General features: G+C 41.7%; 1 protein-coding gene across 2 annotated transcripts in view; it reads left to right on the top strand.

The window, feature by feature from the left end:
- DIAPH2 (diaphanous related formin 2) overlaps positions 1 to 20,386 on the top strand; it is a 3,364,504-nt gene that overhangs the window by 1,860,377 nt on the left and 1,483,741 nt on the right. For both annotated transcript variants that reach the window (XM_069213107.1, XM_069213115.1), the window contains one exon: positions 8,388 to 8,489. In XM_069213107.1, the coding sequence (XP_069069208.1) occupies positions 8,388 to 8,489 (102 nt within the window). The remainder of the gene's footprint in view (positions 1 to 8,387; positions 8,490 to 20,386) is intronic.

Raw genomic sequence — 20,386 nt, 5'->3', positions numbered from 1 at the left:
ACTGTGCCCCCTGGAATCCTCCCCGAATTCCACAATGAACAGTCAACGCGATGGCTCGGCGAGTTGAATGATTGGCCCTGAAACATGCTTGGGATTGTCACACATTTGAATCTCAGCAAGGCCTACACTGCCGTCCATATTTCTAGGTTTGGCGCTATGAGTGCTGTAACATTGCCTATTAATAGCACTAGGATTGGCGCTATGAGTGCTGTAACATTGCCTATTAATAGCACACATTTTTCACTTTTCTTGCCAGAAGCGTGCTATAAAGCAGTATCGAAGCAAACAGCTTATTACTGGTTTTCAAAACTTTGCTTCAAACTTCCGTCTAGGACTACAAGTGTAAATGTACAACTATGTTTTATAAATCTGCCTCAGAGTTGTACCTTTCAATTGTAGTACATTTAAAGAAAAGTACATTAAAATATCAGCAACTGTGAGTATTTGGGGCTTGTACCTTGTCATTTTTGTAGTATTCGTTTATTGGGGTTTGAAGAAGAAGCCACGGAGTAGTTTTTATTTTCTCTAGATGAAGCCAATTAACGTCATATCGGCTTGTGCCAGTGAATTTTGGCAAACACGAGCTCTGTGTGCTGTAAATAAAAGTCTTTTGGCCGAACTATCTCCATATAACAAGAAATGCAAGGAAAAGTAGGTCACAATACTTGGAGTCATATTTTATTACTTTCCTAAGTGGTCCCCACGGTTATCCCAGTCATTATGTATTGATGCCTGCCAGCCTTCGGGCATCCAAGAGGCGTAAAACGAAGGAAAGCTTTAACATGCTTGAATATGTTTGTCGAATGCCTCATCTGTGTAGACTGATGGTGCAAACAGCCTCCTGGTCCCATTGCCACGTGTTATGGAACAGAACATGCTGTAAATGTGCAGCAGTGACATTTGTTGGATAAGGTACTCCGTTTCTGCATAGGTAGGATCATGCATATTACTCATCAATGCCTTGGTATAGGAACAGATTTCAAGGTTGTATTATGACTGACTGCAGTCGATACTTTGTAAAAGGATAAGGGTGCATGCCCAAAGTTTTGTTTAGAAGCCTGTGGGTAGTGCTATCGAAGATTGGATGTCGAATATCAATGCTGGATAGACTTGGTTTCACCTTCTGCCTCTTTTATACTCCACCAGGGACTCTCCTTTCTCTTTATCTCACTCTAGCAGGTTCTTTTCATTCTGCCTTCTCCCTTTGTAACAGTTTTTTCATCTTTCTCTTTACCCTTCTTTTCCTCTTTCCTGTCTTTCTCCTCCATGAACTGGATCAAGAGTTTGTCAAGGACAAATAAGTGCCGATTCCCAAAAATGAGCGCCGGTGGGCCCCACCTGCAACTATTGGGTCAAATTAAGCTCTGAGTGACTGTTATATTATAAACATGCAACTAATAATTTCTTACCATAGTATGTTTAATGCAGCACTGAATTCCCAACAGTTCATTCAGATCTTACCCATGTTTTTAGTAAGACTTGAAGTAAATGTGTAGTAGGTTACATGTTTCCGTGTACAAATGACGTGCTGTCCAGCATCCTAAGAAGCAGTCCAGGATCCTTCTTAACAGCTACGCTCATTAATTACATCATAGTAAGAGTTTTGACAAGTCCCTAAGAACAGATCTTAGGTCGAGGAGATGCCACCACTTGTTGCACTGAACTGATTGCCAGCAATGGTGTGGCAGCTACTTGGCATTTCTAGGTGGATGGAAAATGTGATCCATAACAGTGTGTTTCAGATGCCACCTCCAATGCAAGTCTATGTGAGCAAATAATGCACTTGGAGATTTGCCTGTATTAAGCAACCGTAGAGAAGTCCAATAGGAAATCCAAATATTATAGAAAATCTTTGAATATGTGGATTCTAATTTCCTTTAGGTCTCTGATCTAATTAGTATGTTGCCTAGCACTCTGCTGGTGGATTATATAAAATCTTGCTGCTGTATAACACTTACAGTAGAGCAGGCAACTTTACTTTAATTTAACTGTTGAATATGAATCATTGCATGGAATGTTCCTTGTGTTTATCTAAGAATTGCTGATAACTCTAAGAAATAAACATGAATCGACTAGGGAAAAACATTCTTGTAGCTAGACCAAGGAAACTTGTGAGATCTGATACTTATGGCCGATTGCATTCGTTTTTGAAGTGGTTTTCACTCCTCTGTTGCCATGTTTCATTCTACCCAGGTCATGTCCTAGGACTTTTGGGGCCCCGGGCAGAAAGGGGATGTGTGAGGCCCCCCTAATTTGCATACAGTGTGAAATCACACAAAATGACATCATAAGACGTGTCATCAATTGACTATTGTTGAGCAACTTTGCAAGAAGCAAATTTCTTGGTGCAGATATCAGTATAACAAAAACCTAACTATTAACACTATAAAATAAGTACATATATATTAAAATTCAATGAACTGTAAATACATTCTATTAGTCACACTAGATGGAAAGGTTTGACCTAGGTCAAACAAATGTTAACAGTTTGTTTCCAGATTAGTGCATTGGATATGTATGTGCATGTGGTATTTATATATTGCAAACCAAGCCAAAAGGCTGCTAAGCACTATACAGGGTCAATAGTCACAATGTGAATGAAGGAGTAGAGGGTTTATGTATCGTAACTGCATCGTGATTTAGTTTTTTTTTTTTTTAAGTTGAGTATTTGCTGTTTCCTAAATTTGAGTTTACTTTGGGCTGTCCAATTGATAAGGGAATAACATTCCAGATCTTCCGCATATGGGTGGCAAAGTCCTTTCTCTTGTTTTATTTTCATTAGCACATCTTCTTTTGTCTAACGGTGTCCTTGCTGCAGGTCTGTGGAGAGCAACTGGAAATGTCAAGTTTTTCATCCAAAAAGGCATTGGTGTCAGTCACATCATGCACACCTAGCCGAAAGAAGCTGAGCACTCTAAAGGGTCATTTACACGCTTAATGTCAAGGAGTGATGGAAAAGGTAGCTGGTTTGTGGAATGTTAACACATTTGCAGTTAAAGCGGCTTAGCTTGAAGATGGTGTGAGCTGGCAAGGAGGCCCTGTGGATCCCACCACAGTGTTCTGATGTGGTCATATTTCTTTATGCCCTAGTGAAGTGTGCTACAGCATGTAGTATGTCCTTAAGGGGATAGTGTGGTTTAAAATTCCAAGATGGTTTCCCAGATACCCACTACAAGATAGGGTATGTGCAAAAAAGATATGAAAGCAAATAAAACAGTTGAAATTAGCTTGACTTCTATTAAAGGAATCACCCTGTCACTGACAAACACCTGAAACTGTCATAATACAATCATATGTAGGCTAAAAGGGTTTAATGTCACATGCAATGAGCCATGTCTACAACACCCCTATCAACGTCCTCTGAAGCCTTTAAATGTCCTGATACTAATAATTAGTATACACTTACATGGTCCCAGAGTGCATTTCATTTTGTAAATTAGCATGATGCAGATTCAGTTAACAGATTTGGGATACAACTGCTTTCATCTAATTTCTCTAATTGTGAACAAAACCTGGAAAACACACATTTAAATGCAATTAAGTAATACTGCAAGCTAGGCCCACTAACTTGTCCATTTCCTTGGGCCTCACAGTCCTGGGCTATGGCTACAAGGCCCATGGAAGTGAAGCATGGCCTCTGAGGATGTGTCTGGTCAGTATTTTACCATCATGGATAGTGTTTTCATGTCTAAAACCGAGCAAACATAATCTCAATAGAACTTCTACAAGCAAAATATGCAAACATCATCAGCTAAGTAATATCTCAAATTTGAAGTGCACTAAATATAAAGACAAATGTTGTAAGCAGAGGTCTTCAAATTAGGGAGGGGCACCCACTGATGAACCACAATTGATCATAGAGGGGCATCTGCCTCAGCAGTGGCTGAGATTAATTCAAGCATTCCAACCTTCACTTTTTTGTATATTTTAATGAGTCGCCATAAGTAGGATGGGTGTGCCCAGAAGGGGGTCCTGTGCACACTGTGTCACTGGAACCTAGCCATGTCTGGCTAATGATCCCTAACTAGGGTGACACTTGTCCTGGGTTGCTTGTGTTCTGGGTCAGGGAGGACCTATCCTGGTACTTTGGTCTGGACTGCTCCTATTGGAGTAGTGTCAAGACTGCTCTGCATATGATTGGGTCCAAACTGAGGTGGTACGGTGTGCCATAGCAATGGAGTGGGATGTAGCTTGACTAATTACCAATTGCTGAGATTAATTCAAGCATTCCATCCATCTCTTTTTGTATACTTTTTGTGGACAGTAAAAAAAAGCAATAAGTTGGGCGCATTGGAGCTATAACCCCACAAGGCCATAGTCCTACTGCACTTGCTGCACTATTGATAGCTATGCCCTTCAGAGGGACATCTTCCCCTAGGCCTTGCAGCCATGGACCAGTCCTGCAAGGCCCACATCAGAAGGCTTCCTGCCTTATCCTTCTCAGCACAGGACCATGCCTGGCTGGGGCTGGGCAGGATGGATCTTTTCTGACCTTCGCAGCTCTGGATTATGGTTGTGCAGTGCAAGAGAGTGGCATCGTAATGTAGCCATGGATCCTGATGCAAGTAAATTATGCCAGGAAGTAAAATGCAGCCACAACCTGGGTGCATTGTGTCCATATCAACAGTGAGCCCTGGTGCCACTGCACCTGCTTCCCTACCGATAGACTGATATACCTCTTGAAAGGCCCCCAATGAGCCTCACAGCCATAATCCTGCTCTGCTAGGTTCATGGACTGGTTTCTCCTCCCCTGAGTGTCCAACCCCTGCTGGCTGTAATGCCTAGGGAAGGGGAGGCCTCTCCCAACACCTCACAGCTCTCGAACAAGGCTGCAAAGCCCATGGAAGAGTGGCAAGCAGCACAGCAATGGTGCCATGGTTCCTGGTAGAAAGTAAAAGCACCCCTTTACCCTTGTCCATTGGCTGAACAGTAAATTAAAGCCACTATTTGGGAACATTGGGCACTTAATACCCCTGGGCCCAGTGCCACTGCACCTACTGCACTACTAATGGCTATCCTCCTGACCAATGACTATGCTTGGACAGACAGGGGAATGTGTTAGGACCCTCTAATTTGCATGCAATATGAATACCCAGGTAATGACAACACAGGACATGAACCTTGACATTGACCTATGCACAGAGTCATGGCACTGCTGCAAGGCCCAGAGGAGAGGGGCCCTCCCCATGGTCTGCCAATGCTACACAATGGCTGCGAGGCACAGGGTGGGGACCTCCACTCCTTTTGACCTTGCAACGATGTTCTAATGCTGCAAGGCCCAGGAAACTGAACTGAGGATAGAGTAGTCCTCTAACATTGGCCTCAAAACAATAGTCGAGCACTGCAACCCAGGGGAAGGGTATTCCTTCCCATGTGCCACTTAATGATGTAGTGCACAAGCCCCATGGGATGTGGCCCCACTACCATGTACTTCACATCCATGGTTTGGTGCTGCAAGACCCAGGGAAGGAGAGTCCCCGTCCCTGGGCCTCACAGCCAATGGTCCCCAGCCATCGATGGAAAAGCCAAGTAGGGTGGCCAATTTTCCGTTATCACTTCACAGGACAATTTATGCCTTTGGAGAAACAATTCACATATACAGGCCCATTTTGTGTGCAGAGACTTTGGAAGATGCAGACAGACACTAGCGTTATAATGCAGATTTTGGCATTTCATTATAAATCCCCCGTTTAAAACAGGTCATGATAAAGATAACTCACCTGGAGATTGAGTTTATCAAGCATGGTTACTCTTCATACTATATTTGAGTTCTAATCCTTTATCAACTCCTGGAGTAAGCCTTGACAGTGCAAAATTGCAAATTGTGACCAAAAAGTTTAGAAAATGAACTCTGGTATTCAAAAATAATGAAATTGTCTTAAGCTATGAAACACCAGTGGTAAGTATCAAGGTCTACCACGCATGACCAGTAAGTACCCACTGCCACAGAACCTGGTCTAAGTTGCACATTTTAATCGTGGAACTAAGTTATTTGACATCTAATCACAGTCTTATGATGGAAATAATCATCAGGTTCTAAAGCGGAGCAGGGCCCATAATGGAGTGGTAAGTCCCTAAGAGGGGCAGCCCCTTCGCCTTTCCATCAGAATCACTGACACCCCAGTTGTGATCCAGTGAAGACATGGAGCCAGGAAACATGCTTTTTAATCCTGGCCTCCCCTATGGCCAAAATGTGTGCTCCTGGGCAGTCACTTTTCTGAATTTATTGCCGGGGCCACTGGAATTCTGTAATTGTGCAGCTGCACATTTTTCCCATTAATATAGACTTGCCACATAATCCATTCTGTACTGCATAATATACAGGTTTTAACAAAAACAATTCTTGTTTCTAACTCAAATAGTTCAAAAGTTCCTAATAGCACAGTAAGACATATTGCCGCACAGCTTAAGATATTTGCAAAGCTAGACTGGTTACCTTTCTGTTGATCATTGCTACATTTGGATGTTAAACTGGTACTAATCAAGTGCATCCAATGCCCAGGCAGTGATAACAAGTGTAAAAATGACAATATAGTTAAGTAATACTATCATAAAATGTCCTGAATTATGCAGCATAATATGCCTTTTCTTGGTCCATAATTTACTCATCCCTGTGACATAATTTGACCCTCTGTTGCCACATAATTCCAGTGGCCTTGCTTATTGCTCTGCTGCTCCTTTTTTGGCAAGATTGGGAGTATTTTGGTTCAACGTAAAAGCTGTTAGTCACTGAGATGTTTAAACATATATGACTATTTCATGAGAGAAGGGAGGTCCCAGTCCTATGTAATAGTCATCTAGATACACTACACTGGTAAATATATAGCCTTCGTACCAAGTAGCAGTGTATTTTAGTCCTGGGCCTACTAAATTAATAAACTGTTTGATCCTGGGCACATAATACTCTCACTGTGCCTCGTCCACTGACCTGACCATACGGCAGCACTTTGAAACAGGCATAATGTGAGAAATAGACCCAAAGGCGTACTTCCTGACACTGGCTCAACTCGAGGTCCAGTTTGAAGCACAAGTCCATATAAAGCCGAGTTTTCATGTGGCTTCTGGCTGCCACTCTCGGTCTAACCAGGATGTGGCATTACAGCTAGAGCTGCCGACTTTGTAACTGAGGAACCAGGTTCCAGTCTTGGCTTCAGCTCAGGATCCTGTGATTCTGGGCACACCACTTAATCTCCCTCTGCCTAAAAAATAGAATGGGTCCTTATGTAATGTCTTTGTGTAATGTAACCGGCTCTCGTGTAAAGCACTCCAATACCTTTGAGTTACATTTGCGCTATACAAAACTGCATAAAATGGGTTTCATTCCTCATTTAAGGCTGTTTGCACCTAGAGTTGCATCTGGCTGTTTTTCTGTCCAGTTCTGTTCCATGGCTCCCCCAGTACAAAAATAGGCAAAAATAAGCAAATCAGCTAAAGCTGTTATTTTTAGCCTTTATCTGTACATAATCAAAACAGGAAATATAAACAGAAAACACACTTAAACGTGTTCTAGAGCTGTGTTTAATCCCAGAGTAATAATTAAGGGAAACAAAGACAGAAACATCTTATTACAAATGAATACATGTGATTTTCTTTAAAGCGAAATTTAGTACTGTGTAACTGCCTTTGCAGTCTACTAAAACAGCAACAAATGGCCTGGACTTTTCTGTTGGAAAGGTGGCACCCCTATTTTCATCCCAATACTGGAAGGTGATCCTGAACCTGCAAGGGGCAGGGCCTCTCCTGTGCGGCAGTGACCCCTCCCACTCAGAAGTACATCTCTTTCATAGCTCATCAAGGGCTGAAGGAGTGATAGTTGCTTGTCACTAGGAAGGGCCTTCTCCTATTGCAGGCAGCGCTGCCTACACATACTTGTGAAGCCCAAGAGATAAGTACCCATCCCATGGGTGTCGCAGTCCTGGAGCATAGGTGCGAGGCCCAAGTCACGGTGGACACTGGGTGGGGCCACATGGTGTGCTTAGCTCGGAGCCCTTGGCAGCTGTTCATATCTAGCACCAACCCTGATTCTACCCAAAGTTACTATAGCTAATTGTGTTAATGTAGCTCACTGAACTGCTCATGCAAATACAACAATTTGGCCATTTATTTTCTAAACACATACTGAGATGCTACCACGTGCCACTTGTGCGCCAATAAGGCAAAACATAAAGAAACGGCTATTGATGCATTGCCTTCTTCAGCACATGACTTACACTGCGTCACCTGATTTACACTGTGCAGATGTCGCGAGACTCTGTGACTGAGTTAAGTGAAATACTTAAAACAACACGCATTAAGCAACCCTTCTTACATCTTTCATATGGAGCACATGTCCTTAGAAATTACAGTCTCAAATGAAAAGATAACCAAGTCTGTCCCTTTTGTTTTAGAACCTGGTGAAGAACTTGCCGGAGCAGAAGGAGCTGAGCGCCCTGGCCCAGCTGAAAGAGGAGTACGAGGACCTGTGCGAGCCGGAGCAGTTCGGAGTAGTGGTATGTCCCGCGCAAGCACAGTATTTCACTGGAACCGCCTCAGCCACTGCCAGACACCGTAAAAAGAAAGGCATTTCAATAACATATTGATTTTTTCATTACTGTAACTGCTCTCGTCGCAGCCTGGGCACGCGCCACCCCGTCCCCGCTTCTCGCGTTATTTATCACAGATTGGCTCAATAAGGAGGGCATTAAACATATTCCCTTCAGATATTTCGGCCAAGCTGCGCCATTGTGCGCAGAAAGTGCTTGCGATGTATAATTAACCGCTCTTGTGACTAAGAGGCATGTTTACGACGCACGGATTCCTGTATCTGCATGCTGACAGAAGCAGAGTGCGGTTGATAAATAATATATTGATTGGAGCATTGTAAAGTTTTGGTCACATTTTATTTATAATATTTCACCAGCTGATTCGTGTTTTATGAATAGCTGAGGCAGGTTAGGAGGGCCCTAGCAATTTAGGAGGTTACCCTAGTTACTTAGCAGTAGTTTAGAATGTCTCCCATTTGTCAAAGGCAGTACTTTTGGAAAAGAACCATGGAACACAGGTTTACTTGGTTTTACAAAATTCGTCATCCATTGTAGCAGAGATAGTTCAAGAACAGTAACTAATATAATTATATTTGGCATTTGCAAATGACAACTGTTGGTTCTAAGTGGTATCAAGGCACGTAGGTATACTGGGCACCACAGTGCACGAGGTTGTAGGCCTAGACCTATGTGACGCCACCACACTTTGAGGTAGCTTTTATAAAACTGTATGTGGTGCAAATAATTAAAACAGATCCAGTAAAACACCAGTGACAACTCCACCGAAGACATGCTCACTGCTGCACAACTCCACCTCACCATCCTCAAGCATTTGTAAAATGGGTGAGGCTTAGGGAAACACACACACAAATGAGTAAGACAATTCCCTTCACCAAATGTACACCTACATTTATTTAAGTAGTACTAATGACAAAACAGGCTTACATGTACTCCAACCAAACCTTGGAGTAAGTCAAGAACCACGCATTGAATTACTTTTTACTTTAAATGATAACTTAAAAAATATTTTAAAATAATATTAATATAACACATAACCACTGAGGTTGTAATATATACAAAGCAACTGATACTGGAAATGAGTGTGTGGGGATTCAAATTACAATTAATTAATTGTTTTAAATATTTAACATTGATCTAAAGTATAATTAAATAGAATGTGAAGCTTTTATAGTGGAGAGCTTGTGTCTTGTTAGTATGATAGTCCTAGGTTAGTAGAAGCGAGGAAAGGGTTTTTTCAGACTTTAAATATATATATATGTATATATATATATATAAAATATAAACACTTTTTACAATTCCTATTTAACTTTATTATTTTTATGTGTTACTATTTATATAAATAAAATGTCAACTTGGTGGAGAAGATCTCCACAACCACCCTGAAAATCACTAATGATGGCTTTATGGCCATAAATCTGGTTTTAGGAGTCCTCATGCTGTAACATGAGGGGCTGGAGACATGTACATCTAGAGTGTGATAGACACATGGAGGTGGTGAATTCCTTTCATGAGGAAATTTACTTATAAGCACAGGTGTAGATCTCCGTGTACAGAGATCATCACATGCAAATTTACATTTGTGAATATGAACCTGAATATCTATGAATTCAACCTTACTAAAATGGATGTGCAACCCTTCTTAAATAGTTATTGCACCTAAAGAAGGTAACTAGAAGGGCATAAGAATGAACTAATGGTGGCTAGTTATGCTAGTGGATGACATTTTCTGAGTTTGGTAAATTTGTTCTAGAGTGTTTCCGCTGAGTGGGTTGACATTAGAGAGTTATCTTTAAAATGTGCACGGATGATGGCTGGTCTCCGCTAGGTATTGCTTAAAGGTGTTGCCTATTAGTTTAATGGTGGAGACTCTGTGTTTTTATTTTTTCTGGTAAATGCCAATCTCAATATTCCCTATGGCTGCTATCTATGAAAGGAGAGTTTTTAAAAAAAGGTTTGCTATTACTAAAATGTTCCATAAATTGTTAGAAAAAGAGGCATGGGGAAATTGAAGAATTTCTAGAATTACTGCATGTAAAAATGTTGTAGGTAACCATCTCATGGAGTACAAGTACAGGAGACTCCCATATTTTAATAATAGAGAAAATGCTTTTTCCCTGGCTTTCTGAAAACCATTAACTGGTAACCCATCTTCAAAAGACTTTCCTGTCTGCGGGTCACATTCATAAATATGTTTGAGTACCCCAAAAAATACTGTGTTGGGCAAAACAAGTAATTCTCAAGAGCAAAGGCTAATTCAGGGGTCTCTAACCAGGTCTGTAATAAATGCTTCTTATGTTCAGTGAAAATCATCCAGAGCTTTCAATATTATTAGTGTTGTAACAGTGACACATCAGACAAGATTGCATTAGAGAGCACCATATGCAAGCTTAGTCCTCAGTTATTGCCTCTGTGTTTCAGGCTGGTTCACCAGTAGTAATGTAAAACAGTCTTGCTCAATTTCGAATGCCACCACATGAGTAACAAATAACTTCTATGGCTAATATAAGGTAACAACAGTTTTGATACATCTCCCCAACACTTCAGTTTATCACTCAAATAACAGTTTTGAATTAATTTTGGAAATTCAGTCATTTTTCTTAAAACATCAGGTCATGAGTTCTGAAAGTACACACATTTTTGTCTTGAATACATGCTTTTCTATGTTGCTATTCATATATTAATTCAACCTCGCAAAAGTTTTGATTTAGTATACGGGCTGCATGCAAGAGAGCTAGGTATAAGTAGCTGGAAAGGTACCTGTAGTTCACGAGCTACCTGTTGGAGAAGCCTGGCCTAATTCTCAATTCACAGAATCACAATGGTGGATTTTTAGCCTCATAATTGGGATTTACACAAATGACAACCCCAGTGTGTTGAAATGACCATGTGAACATATGTAGAACTAAGGAAGAGGTATTCAATCTGTTTTGCACTGAGACCTCCAAAGCAAAATGTTTTGACGTCAGATGCTCCATTCAAAACTTTATGGGACGGATTGTGGGAGTGGAAGAGGCAGGGCTGAGTGCCGGAGTGGGGCTTATGAAATCACTTCAGGGAGACTTTTCTGTAGTTTATAATCCACAATAAATGTAAAACCTATAAAAGAGCAAATTCATGAACCAAAAACAAAAATTGACTAAACAACTGTGCTCCCCATAACTGGGATGTTGTGAGTCATTTGCGCTTCTGGGCCCCAATGCGACTGCACCTGCTGTACTAATGATAGTTGTGGCCCTGAGTAGCAGGATATCGCCTCTACCTCTCTCACCACTCCTACACCATGCCTGACCAGTACTTCAATCTTGAAACAGGCACACTGTCCATTTTGTTCTAAGTTTTATATAGTGCAAACTCAGTCCCAGGACTTGAGCACCATTACATTACACAAAGTCAGATTACCTTTTTTGTCATGGGGAGATTAACTGGTTTGCCCAGAATCACAGGATGTTGAGCCAATGCTAGGATTTGAATAAAGTCAGCAGCTCTCACCATTAGGCCATATCTCCTCCATTCCAGAAAAACAAACGAGCTCCCACAGTCTGCAGCAAAGGTGTCACGGGCCCTAATGCTGGCAAGGAAAATGAGCACCCATAACCATTTCATAAAGAAAGACAATCATAATTGTGATACAGTGGGCCTCATAGTGCCGCTACACCTGCTTCATTAATGATAGCTACTGCCTTGTGAAGTGGGCTTCCCCCCCCTGCCCTTTGTTAAAACATATGCTACTATCTTGACTCATCTTTCTCCCTGACATTTCGCTGATGCCCAGAAAACAGCATCTCCTCTGCCTCAATTTTTCCATTCACTGGGCCATTGCTCTGAGGCCCAAAACAGCAACCACACAGCCAGTGTGCATTGGCCCTAATGCAAGTAAGAAAGGATAGTAAAACACTCATAAATGGGGTTTAGCTGGCCCCTCATACCACATAGTTCCGGTGCCACTGCACCTGAAGCAACAATGATACATGCACTGCCCACTCCGATGGGCCATCAATCGTAGGCCTGAGAGACAAAGCAGGCTTTCTACCCTTTTGTGTCAAAAAAAGGAAAAAGCCACTTCTACGCTTGTCACCCCCGTTGCTTGGGCCATGTTCCTTGCACAGCAAGCGTGACCTCGGCTCTAATACTATGAAATGGGCCCCCACTCCCATTTTTCGTACTATGGCAGCCATATTTGGGGTGCAGTGACCCCTCACACCACTGACCCCTGTGCCACGATCCCTGCTGCACTAATGGTCGTGGTTCTTAAAAAAAAATTAAAAAAATAAAAAATAACTCCATATGTCATCCTCCCTTTCCCTAGGGGCACCTCTCAGATAAAGCTGTCCCTATCCATTTGAAAACAGACATGATCCCCCAGATTAATAAAAACTTTTACATTCATCAGGAGGCCGTAAACACATTTCCAACAGTGACACTAAAGAAACACTAATTGTTCCTGAACCCTAAAATTCCCTTACTACCCATTAATGCTACTCTTCCCTTAACCCTATAAACTCCTTAACACCTATTAACACTACCCGTATATTCTTTATTGCCTCTTAACTCTACCTGAACCCTGAAAAATCTTATCTTTAGCATTACCCATCCCAAACCCTAAAAAGCCTTACTATCCTTAACACTAAAACCCCTTAAGGTCTCTTAACACTTTCATAACTCAACCAGAAAACCCCTTGCTACCCCTAATGCTACCCTTCCCTGAACTTTAAAAGCATTTAACCACTCCTTAATGCTACCCTTTTCTGAGCCCTAAAAACGCTTACTACCCCTTTACCCTCCCCTTTTCCCCAAAAGATATGAACTCTTAAAACTACCATTCCCTTAAGTCTAAAAACTTCTTTCTTCCCATTAACAATGTGCTTCCTTCAACCATAAAACCCCTCAACTGACACTTGAAGCTACCCTTCTTGGAATCCTAAAAACCCTTTACCCCCCCTTTAGCGCCTAACTTGTACATTTAATTAATACTTTTTAAAAATGAATTCGGATCTATATCCCAAGCCTTTACCCTATTCTTTAACACTATAAACCTAAGCCCAAAGTCATTCCCTTTCACACTATGCTAACATCAAAATATTTTTGGGATAAATACTGTGGAAAGTATTCCGATTTTGAACTATTTATTTTTAACACTAATAATTGTTAAGTGTCCTTTTTAAAAGTGTTAATTTCAAGGTTTTTATGTTATAACCTTTTGTGTGTCTAGCAGCAATTTACAAATAGATACTACCTCAAAAACATTCAGAAAAACGACTGCACCGCTCAATGGAAGGTGTAAATGGACGGTGTTATGGATATTTGTGGCGGAGTGGGAAGGTTAGAAATCCTAAATGAGGGGGTTTATCGAATGGGTTTTTCCACAGGCAAAATTATGAGTGGAACAACAATGTATATACATTTTTAATCTGCAACAGATCTGTTGATTCACAGTTCTGGCACAGACATAAGTATGCCTTGAAATCTGCAAAAGCCACAGATTACCAGTAACATTCGTTATATCATTTAAAAAAATCTGTACATATTGGCAATATCCTGAAAACATAGGAGAAACTCCATGGGAAAATCCACCTGACTTGTTCCATGGAACTTTTGTGAATTGTGCCCTATCAAAGCAAGATCTCGCATGAACTGGTGTAGGGGTTCTCAGTTTTTCCATTTTAAGAAATTATCTCTTAATTTGTGTACACAATGTGTACCATTTCAATTTGATGAAGTAGCTTACAATGCAACATTGAAGTCGTTCCCATCCCAACATTTGTATTTTAAAGGTTCAAGAGTAGTAAAGAGTATCCTGCTATGGGCCTTTGTGCGGGCTGTGCTCTTGCGCTATATGAAGATATCCCTGGGAGTGTATTAAACTGATTTACATATGATTCACCTTTCTTCTAAAGAGCGCAAAAAAGCTATAGATACCAGCTTTTTTTCAACTTTTGGATCGCAACCCAGCTTTACAACAAAGAGAACATGGATATAAATATTCATAAAGTAATCAAGTTCTTAGGAATTTGTGTTCAAACATACACATACTGATAGATCATGATGGATACCTGATCCTAATTGGTAAAGAAAGCAAATGCAATATATACTCTGAGTTAAGCTTGTAAAACGGTCAACAATTTCTTTATTGAAAATCATTCTTTCTTCATACTAAATTTGAAGTAGCACATTTCATGTGGTACGGCGCTAAGTTTTAAAGATGGTGCAAGCACCACGTTCTTTGGTGCAAGATGTGTAGGTTTGTAGGGTATAAGTATGTATCTAGACATATAAAACCAACACAAGTTCAAATTGGCTGATAAATGAATGTATAACATTTTTCATAGATAAGCTATCCTACTAAGACCATGCTGAAAATATACAAAATATCAATAAGTAAAACCAAAAATGTGTTCATGGTTCAAGCCTTTTTAGTCATTTCCTATGCCTTCGCCAGTATAGAAAGAACTTTTAATTCAGTTAATCAGCACCATAACTCCAGAGGAAAGCCAACAAATGAATCTTTGCAAAATGAAATTATTTTGAGCGGAAAGCAAAGGCTTAATGTGGACATGCCTGCACAAAGCATGCAACGGTACATAAACAACATTTGTAAGTACAGACTGATTCATAAATAGGACACCCGATAATGTGCCAAATATGCATACAAAATTCTGTCCAAATCACACAAGTTGCGTGATGTCATTTTGTGTTGTGTAATATATTTAATGGATATATGAGTAGTACTGGTCACAAAAATGCTACAGAACTAAGGAAATTGGGCAAAACAAAAACAAAGGTCAACAAGTGTTGTCAGGATAACGCAAAATGTAATACAAGAAACACAATAATTCTGCTTCACAAAATAAAATCAATTACTACGTGAAAGGCACGAGGAATATTGCATTTCCAAGGCCACCTCTCTGCATTGAACCATAACAGCATAACAATTGATGTAAACATTACAGTGGCATATTTTCATTCCATTTGTGTTTTCATAAGTAAAATCTAGAAACCCAGAAAAATGCAAGCTTCCTTAATTTGTAAACAGCTGACGTTTGAGTGCAGGTCACATTTATTACTCTTATAACAATTTGTTAGGAACAGGTAATTGAACTAAAGGTGTAGTAGGAAGTTTATTAGAAAACTCATATGTTCTTTTTTGCAGGTTATTTTAAGCTGACCGATAGTTAAAATGCCTGTCCCAAAATGGCCCGTTTTTTTGTAAACATTTGAAATCACAAACAGATGTGGGAGCCATGAAAATTAAGGCTATGGGATGTGGATTCCTGCTTGTTCTTCTGTTGAAGTCATGTGCAGCTCCCAGCACGTTCATGATCTGGAAGGCTATTGCAACCATCTGTGCTGTCACTGCTGGTCAATTGTACTCGGGTCTCAGCCTCACAATCTATTTCCTCCATCTCTCTTTCTCTGGGTTCCTGAGAATCGTGGGCCTGGCGGTGGAAAAATAGAACTATCAATTTACTGGTGGTTTCAGGGATCAACTAAATGTACAGATCTCCGCTCATACAGCCTGTTAGAATGGTGCTCATTCCAGAACATTGGCTCTGGGCAGTGGGTAGTCGAAAGACACCAAAGACACCTCGCTTTGGAGTGCTGATTGGAGACATTTTGTGATTAACATAGTGAAGAAGGCTTTTCTTGATTATTGATTGGGGCAGAAGGTGGTACCTGAGTTTCTGTTAAAGAAGATTGAGAAGATGTAAAGGCTTTGAGACGTACTTCTCATATGGACTGCACTGTCCCTACCAGGCCTCTAGTCAAACTTTATAAAGACCTTTTAGCTGTCTAGAATGGCTTAAGCAAATCTGAAAAGAGATCCCTGGGGAGCATGGTAATCCGTTGGAGAAATCAACTCTAAATATACATTGGGTGAGAGGGTGATGGACAACCAGGAACGCAACACTTCTTTACCTGGGGGTTAGCAAAAGCTTACTTGCAAGGCAAGAAGGCACTTTGTATCTCAATCTTCCTTTCCCCACCACCCCTTTTGACCACTACCAAGTTAGAGGAAAAATAGGTCTATTAGGGGCACCAACCTCTAAGAACATTCATTCTACATGAACCCCCTGTTGAGTGGATACGACAAAGCCTCATTAACACAACTGACAATTAAGGTTGCAGGCGCAATGTGGAAGACATTAGTAATATCTTCACAGCTATAAACCTGCATCTGATAGAGACTTCTAGTTGCAGATTCCTTACATTAGAATTTCCCCCAGGTGTCAGACTGTATCCGGAGATTTTTCTTCGAGCAATAGCCTTGCTCGTCGGCAGGTGGCATTGGTCGACTCCGCAGGCATCATAGGCGTTGTGTTCACCGTGATGATGTTGGGAGTAGTACATAGACGCTGCCCTGGCGCAGTGACGTCAGTTTTTTTTTTCCGTGCCACCCGCTGATCCGGAGAAGATCTACCCTAGGCTATTTTGTGGCAGAATTCGACGTTTTGTCAAAGTTTTTTGTGTACCACTTTGGTGCATCGAGATGTCCAAGAAGACCGGGTTCAAGCCTTGTGAGGACTGCCATCAGACAATGTCGGTGACGGATCCTCATCGCGTTTGTCTGTGGTGCCTCGAGCATGACAACGACCCGAAGTCGTGCTCCGAGTGTCGGGCCATGCACCCGAAGGCTTTGAGGGAGCGGTCCCTAAAGCTAATGGCGGCCCGGCACTTGACTCCGCGTAGGTCCCGGTCTCGCTCAATAGGAAGGTCTCGAGATTGGTCGCGGAGTCATCACCACTCGTCTTCTTCAAAATCCTCGGGTTAAGATAAGAAGAAGAAGTCGAAGAAGTTATTTTGCTCTTAGACTTCACCCGTCGCTCGGCCGACGCTACGCAGAACGAGCATCCATGCACTCGGCCTCTGTCCTCGGAGCCTGCGTCTGGGTCAACACCGTGCTACCCAGAGTTTCCCGAAGCAACCCCCGCCCAACTGAAAGAGTTTTACGGGGCCATGCACCTCATCTTTGGGCAGGTCGACCCCGATACGGCGCCTTCGGGCCCAAGGGGTTCGGCTGAGGGTCCTTTGGGTTCCGCACAGGTGGCTTAGGCCCCGGCCAGCTAGGTCACCTCCAGATCCGCACCAGCGCCGGTCGCACCTTCGAGACCTTCTCTGGCGCCGGGTTGATTATCGATGCTCCTGACGTTGGTAGTGCCCACTATCGACGTCTACCCAATTCTTATCCCCGACGACTCGGAGGGGCCTATTCGCCCCAGGTCGGATTCAGACCCTTTTTCCTATGGGTATGAATATGGGGAGGAATGGGAGGGGTCTTTTGACTACAGTATGTCTCTACCAGATATTTTGTTACCGAAGGTAAATAACTTGTACATCAGTAATACACTACTAATAACAGCATGAATGACATCACCACCTGAATCTGTTGGCTCCCCCCTTCTTTATGTCAAAAGGCTTTAAAGCATCTGCCATCAAAACTCACCCTTTTACATAGAGGACCATGCAGAGTATTTAGGCTGAATAACTGCAAGTGGAACATTGCATTGCTCTTGTCTTTGGATGTATTAAACACATGTTTTAACAAAGGGGAAGTTTTAACCTCGCTTACTGCTATTAAAACGTACTTTTGCCTGTTTGCGTATTATCAAGCGCTTGCAGATGCTAGCTGCCTCTTAGTGGTTATTGACTACTTGAAAGGAACAAATTGTTTTTGAGGGGGTGGCGCCTGTAAGAGCTTGATGCCCTTTAAATGCCAGCAGCGACACGGACGCGCCAAGTACAGAAACTGTTTACACTGCAATGATTGTTATCCTTATATCTTTGGTTGTTTTAAGCACCTGTTTAACAATAGGGCACTTTTAAGTCTTTTTTTGCTGCTATTAAAATGTAAATGTGTACTTTTGCCTGTTTGCACATTATTGAGCACTTGCAGATGCTAGCTGCATCTTAATGGCCATTCAGTACTCAGAGGGAACAAGTAGTTTTTAAGGGGGCGGAGACTGTAAGTGCTTGAGGCCCTTTAAATGCCAGCAGTGGCACAGACACGCCAAAGGAAAGCCCGTCTGCACCCGTCCGTGACCAGCCGGGGCCAGGAGCCAGACACTACGCACTAACTAAAACAATTATACTCAGCAGGACACCAATTGAAGCCCACTATAAAGTCTCATCTTTCTAACTTAGGGCTACTAAGCAATAATAGCTCCACCACCACACTACATATCTCACCCAGTCCCCCAGTTAGTGCCCTCCAGAGAACTGATAGCTCGATTAATCAGCTCACGGTCATCTATTGGAACACTTGTTCAATGGTTAAACATCAATTTGAAATAATCCAGTTAATAGATTTTGAAAAAACAGGTGTGCTATTGGTAACTGAATATTGGTTATCATCGGAATCATCCCCTGATATCTTAGCAGCACTTCCATATAATTATTTCCTTTTTCAGGCTAATCGATCTACAGATAAAATAGGGGGAGGCATATTAGCTGTAATTCTTATCAAATTGAAATTCATCAGGCTGACTGCTCTCAATATTAGAGCAATCGACAGTCAACTGATCAAACTGGATTCTACAACTACTTCCTTAACCTGTTTGCTGGTATATAGACCTCGAGGCCATATACCTCACTTTCCACAGTCCTTGGCAGAATGTATTGCTCTTCTAGTAACTGATCAAATACAGGAACATAATCTTCTGCTCATTGATTCATTTATGCTTGTATGATAAACCATGTTTTCAGGATTTGTCTAAATCTAGGATAGGAAGAGGTTGTTCTGGTGTTGTATGAAATGGAGTTCCAGAAGCGGGGGCACTATGGAAAATCTGGAACATCAAATTCTCTTTTTGGAAGAAGAGACTTTAAGAACATTCAGAAAGGTGAACCTCAAATTGTTGGTAGGGGTATACCTTTGAATTTGGTAGCAGATATAAAGATAATTGAAAATAATGCATCCCATCTTAAAAGCCGTTTGCTGTTTCACTGGCAGCCAGAGTAGTTTCCTCATCAGGGGGTAATGTGAAACCTCCTGGGTTGTCGATAAATTAATCAGGAGGCCTGCTTCTGTACCAGTTGCAATTCCGGTTAAGACTTTCAGGGAGACCTATGTAGAGAGAATTGGCATAGTTGATCCTGGAAATGACTAATACAAGGATGACCTGGACAGGAGCTTTTGGGTAAAGAATTTACCAATGTTCCTGATTTTCTGAAGCTGGAGAAAGCAGGATGGGATCACTGCCCCAACCTGAGGCTTCATGGACAGGTTTTTAATCAACAAGGACTCCCAGACTCTTTACAGAATTCTTAGGCTGTGCGAGAGTGCCCAGAATATGGAGTGCAAAGGATCATGCATGTTGCTAGTTAAGACAGTCTCCATCTGGTCGGAGTTTAGTTTGAGTTGAATACTATTCATCCAATCGTGGATGAATAACATTGAGTTTTGGAAAGCAATTTTGGACGCTGGAGTAATATCAATAGCAAAACGTAATTGCATGTCATCTGCATAGTTGTACTCTCACCTTCATTTTTTTCAGAGAGTGAGCAAGGAAGTGTACATACAAATTAAAAAAGTAAGGGGATAAAGACGACACTTGTGGGATGCCACAAGTGAGATGGACCTAGCGAGAGCCAAAAGGGGATAAGTGGACCAACTGAGAGCAGTCTTTTAGCAAGGAGGCAAAACCAACTGAACGCCATGTCCCATAGGCCAGTAGCCTCAACACGCTCCATCAAGAGCTCATGAAAGACTTTGTCAAATGCTGCAGAGAGATCCAGAAGCACCAACGTCTGGGTGGCCCCCGATCAACTTCTTCCCTCAAATTGTATACTATAGAGAGAATCATAGCTTCGGTAGAGTGGGCGGGCCGGAAACCCGCTTGTTGGGGGTC

This window comes from Pleurodeles waltl, chromosome 2_1 (assembly GCF_031143425.1).
Source record: "Pleurodeles waltl isolate 20211129_DDA chromosome 2_1, aPleWal1.hap1.20221129, whole genome shotgun sequence".
NCBI lineage: Eukaryota > Metazoa > Chordata > Amphibia > Caudata > Salamandridae > Pleurodeles > Pleurodeles waltl.
Note: the sequence above shows the minus strand (reverse complement) of the source record. Positions and strands in the feature narration are given on the sequence as shown.